At 33.4% G+C, this 5,959-nt stretch overlaps 1 protein-coding gene across 1 annotated transcript in view; it reads right to left on the reverse strand.

Annotated features, from left to right (window-relative positions):
• The window catches only part of LOC104789599 (agamous-like MADS-box protein AGL61), an 11,261-nt gene continuing 8,260 nt past the window's right edge, over nt 2,959-5,959 (reverse strand). The window contains exons 3-4 of the mRNA XM_010515271.1: nt 3,269-3,274; nt 2,959-3,153 (exon numbers count right to left, since the gene is read on the reverse strand). Of these exons, the coding sequence (XP_010513573.1) occupies nt 2,959-3,153; nt 3,269-3,274 (201 nt within the window). The remainder of the gene's footprint in view (nt 3,154-3,268; nt 3,275-5,959) is intronic.

The following is a 5,959-nucleotide window of genomic DNA, read 5'->3' on the forward strand; positions in this document are numbered from 1 at the left end:
AGATAGGTGGCCTAATTTTCAGAAGATTCGGGTTCTTAAGAGAGAATTCGCTTTGGCTTACAAAGAAGAGGAAAAATATTGGCATCAGAAAAGCAGGCAAAAGTGGTTAAGAAAAGGTGATAGAAATTCCAAGTTCTTCCATGCTTCAGTTAAAATAAACAGAGCGAGAAAAAGAATTGAAAAACTCAGAGATGTCAATGGGATATTCCAGAAATCTGTGGGGAAGTTGCTTCAGCTTTTGTAGATTTTACATAATTATCTTTTTATTTGAATATAAAAAAAAACAATAAACATGTCTATATCATATAATATTTTTATAACAATAAATTGGACAATTTTCACAAATAACACAAAATAAGTCTTGCTTCCAAGTTCCAAAAATAGCATCATGTATTAGAATTAAAATTCCAAAATTAAACCATAAATTTTAAACATTAAACTCTACCATTAATGTAAAATAGGTAACCAAAATATAAGAAAAAATTGTTAAAAATATTATAATATTATAATTGTGACAAATAATGTTATTTTGGAAATTTATAGAGTGTGTTCTGTAATTGTCAGTTTTAGTGTTATTTTGGTACTCTATTTATAAAACACAACAATATACTGTATCAAAATTTTTGATCGATATACCAGTCGTAATCATTAGAATTAATAACTTCAAAAACAATTTTTTCTTAGGATTTAACCTGTGGTATACCACAAAATAATCTTTAAAATTACACACATATATATGTAAAAATATACCAGTTTGACACAAATTTGGCAATTAATTGCTAGATTAATACTCTATCCTATCCAATAACTAGAATGACACCAATTTTACGTAAAAAGACTAAAACCCCAGAATTTTGTTCTTATTTTTATTTATTTTTAAAAACTAAAACCAAAGAATTAAAGTATTTAATATTTTGATTTTAAAATATGTTTAATGAAAAATATAAAATGATTAAAAATAAGATTTTTATTTTTTAAATATAATTTACAAAAATGAAATATGATTTAAAATATAATATATAAAAATAATATTCAAAACCTGTTTATAAAAATATTATGTAAAAAGATATGATTTTAAAATATGAAGTTTAAGATTATATAGTTTAAATAAGTTTTATAAAAAATATAATGTATGAAATTATAACTAAAAATAATGTATATAAAAAATATTAAAATAATATTTATGAAAATATAATATTATATATACAAATATGATGCTAAACTTTTTAATATGATTTAGAAAAATTAAAATGTATAAAATATGCTTTAAATATATGAGTTTAAAATATGATTCATAATATGATTTATAAAAAATATAATTAAAAAAATATGACTGAAAAATATAACTTAAAACAAATCTGTTGTCACTATATTTACATTTTGCATCTAATAAATCTGTTATCAAACACCAGATTTTTGGAAACAAACAAAAAAATTGTCATAACATAAACAAATCTGCCATAACATATGGTGTTCACATAGGTCATTTTAGCAATTTTTAAAAAATATTATAAATCTGTTATCAAACGACAGATTTTTGGTTAAATTAAAAAATCTATTGTAACTTAAAAATAATCTGTTATCACTAGAAGTCAACCTAGTAATTATTTCTCTATAAAAAAATATGTCATGTTACGACAAATTTTTAATCAAGAAAATAAATCTGAAATAACTGTAGAAAATAAATCTGCCAGACATTATATCAAATCTGTCATATAAAGGGTGAGGTCAATTGGTGACAGCTTGTCCTGTGGGAAGGTTGTTAAAGGGTGAGGACCAGGGTTCGAAGAACGCCTAGCGCACCAATAACCTACTGGTGGATTGGGATATCCACAGTGATGGGTTAGGATCGATGCCCTGCAGGGCTAGCTTGGAGTCTGTTGGGCCGGCTAGCAGTAGGCTAGCAGGGTCCACAGACGGTCCATTGGGGCAGCTAGCGGTGGGCTAGTGGGGTCATACATAAATAAATAGGTTGTGCAAAAACAAATCTGTCATACATAAATTAATCTATCACAACTAGTTTGGCAGACTTTTGAAAATATTTTGATTTTCTTTAATAAAATTTCTGGAAGGATAAATTTGACTTTATTTTTTTTCTAACAAAGCAAAAAGAGTATTTTAGGCAAAAAATAATTCATCTAACCCTCACATTTTATGAGTTACTTTAGTAATTAATCTCTTAATTTGGGTCAATCTAGTTTTTCTCCCTATATATATATATATATATATATATATTGTTTTCTTACTGGTTTTTTTGTTTAGTATTAAAATTATATAATTAAAAATTTAAGTATTTTTTAGATTTAATACAAGTGACATAACCTATACTTTATTTGATTATGAATTTTTTCTGTTAGTGTAGAAGATAAAATCGGTTTCATTTTCTCAATTATAATATTTTGAAGTCAAAAAAGTAATATAAATTTAAAACAGAATATTATATTGTTCATTTATTTTTTAGAAAAATTTGAAATAATTTAATTTTGAAGAAAAACAGAAATTTATTGTAGATTTATTTTAGGAAAATTATGTTAAATATAAATATTATATAAATATTAACCAAATTTAATTTAGATAAATAGGAATCAATTTAATAGAGATATTTTAGGAATTGATTTTGTTTGATTTTATAAGCGTAAGTAATATAGCTAGCATGCAGTTATCTCATAAATAAATATAGGCATTGTTCTTTAACGATCCGCTAAGTATAAGTGATAAAATATTTAATGAAACATATTAACAAATCTGAAAGTCATTTTTACTTAATGATCTCTTCCACTTTAGCAATTGATTTAGAAATAAAAGGTTTTAGAAAAGAGTTAATATTCATAAAATAATATATGAAAAATAATTATCTTTTTCGAACTAGTGAAAATGATAATGTGATAATTCTTTAAAATTTGAAAGTACATAAAATTTAGGGATTTTGAATAAAACAAATGATCCACTATTTAAAATCTACGGCGCATTTTCTCTATGGTTCCTTGCAAAAACCTCCTTACCCAGTTTCTCATAGAGGTCCTGATACTTCTCCAGCACTTGCTTAAGGACTTCCTTATCCTTAACAGTCATCGGATCGACTTTCCACAAATATCTCAATCCAAATTCTGACAAGTCATAACCCAACAAAGTCAAGAAGCAATCACCAGCATCCTACAATGTTCTAACGACTGAACTCTAGCAACCTAACAAAAACTATCCCACAATCAATAAAGCCTCTAGAACATCCTCCTCTTCATCGCTTTGATTCCACGATCACACTTTTTACCTTTGCCTGCGCCACAACACAAAAGAGAGCCGTAACTGTTACCAGAAATACTTAGTGAGGCAATCCTTCCATCTATTGGGCTATACACACAAGCAATAAGAACTCCAAGCACAAATAACAATCACAAAGTCATAAGACGACCCAAGATCTCGAGGGTGACGATCCAAGGGTGAGACGGTATGGCTCAAAGAAGACGGTCTGAGAGTATAGGCAGTGCAGTCCAAAGGTTGCGACCTGAGAATGGTTGAGTGAGAGAGCAAAAAATGTCAAGGACATGGATATGAGCATAGTGACTCGATGTAGACCTCAAAGGTCGGGAATGATCTTGGGTTTTGAGTAGTGCTGACCAGTGGGGTCAGGTTTATGTGGACCGTTGGGCCACGTGGGTGTGCGGGTTGTTGCGACAGTTGCACGAAAAACCTTGGCTGATGGTGTTTAGTCCGGTCAGAGAATGTGCGGGACGTGGTGACGGTTACATGGAGGTCCTTGGCGGATGGACGGTACTGCAGGATTCGAGGGCAAATCCTTGTTGGTCCGGGAAAATTGTAACACCTGAAAACTAGAATCCCGGTTTAGGGTGTGCATCAATCAATGCAAGGTTTGTTTTGTGCGGAACGACTAAGTGAAATGCTCGTTTTGTTGCGTTTTGTTTTTTTCGAAACCCTATAATCTGGTATAAAAGGTGTAGGCTCGACGTATGTGAGGGTTTTTGCCATTCTTGAGTTCTAAAGGGTGTGAGAGAAGGAGAGAAAGATTCCATTGAGTTTTTGTGAGTTTTTGGTGTCGTTCTTGAGAGTATTTCTTTTGTGGGAGTGAAGATCTATGATAGAGGACGTTTTGGGGATTGTGGAAATGTTCTCGTGCTTTTAAGATCACTTTCGCCATTCTCAAGGTGAGTGCATGACCATGGATTATCATAGCATTAGATCTCTGAGTTTTCTATGTTTTTTTATGTGTTTTGGTTGATTCATTCATTGTTGGATCTGATTTTCGTGTTTTCTTGTGACTTTTTTTGGTTGTGGATGTATTCATGGTCGAGTTGTGGTATGGAGGACGAATCTTGTCGATGACAGCGTTCGGGAATTAACGCTAGGGCAGATGCATCGATCGATGCAGTCGCGAGTAGTCGGTACGCTGCTTCGGTCGACACAGCTAGTGATTTGGAGGATTGCATTGGTCGTTGCAAGGAACGCATCGGTCGATGCAATGGATTTGTATCGGTCGATGCAAGGTGTGCGTCGGTGGATGCAAAGAAAAGTTGCATCGGTCGACCCTGGATCACAACTGATGACTGTTTTGTGTGCTTTGTGGTTTGGCTGATTATGACTTATTGTGATTGTTGTTTGTGTGTGTAGACCAGTAGATGGGAGAATTGCCTCTCTAAATATTTCTGGTAGTACTTACGCCTCTCTTTTGTGTTGTGGTGCAGGTAAAGGCAAAGTGTGATCGTTAAATCAGGGCGATGAATAGGAGGATGTTCTAGACGCGTGATTGATTGTGGGCTAGCTTTTGTTAGGTTGCTAGAGTTGAGTCATTAGAACATTCTAGGATGCTGGTGATTGCTTCTTCACTTTGGTTGTTTATGACTTGTTAGAATTTGGATTGAGATATTCGTTATTAGAATTATTTATTGGATTATTGGTATTGTTTATGTTTGTAACGCCCGTGTCCCAAAAAAAAATTAATATATAAATAATTTGAGTTTATGTCGGGAACTGAAGTTGAATCGGTTTAGTATGGTTGGTTTAGGAGGAGTTGTTAATTAAACAGAGCTTAATTATATATGTGATCATATGGTTTAATTGAGTTTTGTTTATTAAACCGGAAACTAAACCAGCCTAAACCAAAAGCCCTAATTTACTCTTTTAATAAAAAAGGGTGCGACGAGCTGGGGGACCGGTCACGTGAGTGGAACAAAATAGAAAACCCTTAATGAGGAGCAGGGACGCGGTAGTGGGGGGTGGTGGTGGCCTCCATCGTGAGCCATGAGAGGGTTTGGTGGTGATGGGAGAGAGAGGGAGATGAGTTTGGGTGAGAACGAAAGGGAGAGGCGAGCTGGGTTGTGGGGAGAGAAATCCTAACCCGTTAATGAGGAAGGGATTGTCGTCGTTGATGCTGATATCGTGGCATTGATATATTGTTGTTGTGGTCGTTGCTGTGATGAATCACCACCATTGGTTAGTCTGCCACCGTGTGCTACCGGAGTAGGCAGCCATTGTCACCGGAGAAGCCGTAGCCATTGTCGAGATCGTTAACGGTGTGAGGAAATAACAACGGTGAGTTGAATAAGCTGGTCGATTCATCACGAGGGTCCGCCGAGAAAGGTAAACGGCGAAACTTTATCGTGTCTGTTTTGGTTGTGTTGCTTGATTATTGAACCAAAGACCATAACCAGCCTAGACCGAGAATCTTAAGTAGTGTAATTAAAGTACAGAACCGAACTTAATTGTGGTGAAGGTGCGTTGACTTGTATTGGCGTCACGTGAGTATGTGAGTTGTTGACGTACGTGTAGTGGTGTTAGTTTCTTTGGCTGGTTAGGATTAATGTTGAACCGAACCATAGTCACGTGAATTGATTTGTGTGTAGCGTATTATTATGGCTTGTGGTAGTTAATATTAATTTATGTAATTATGGTTTGATTTAATTATTAAGCTAAATATAAATAATTTAATTGGTGGGATGCCAAATCA

Source organism: Camelina sativa, chromosome 5 (genome assembly GCF_000633955.1).
Source record: "Camelina sativa cultivar DH55 chromosome 5, Cs, whole genome shotgun sequence".
NCBI classification, from domain to species: Eukaryota; Viridiplantae; Streptophyta; class Magnoliopsida; order Brassicales; family Brassicaceae; genus Camelina; species Camelina sativa.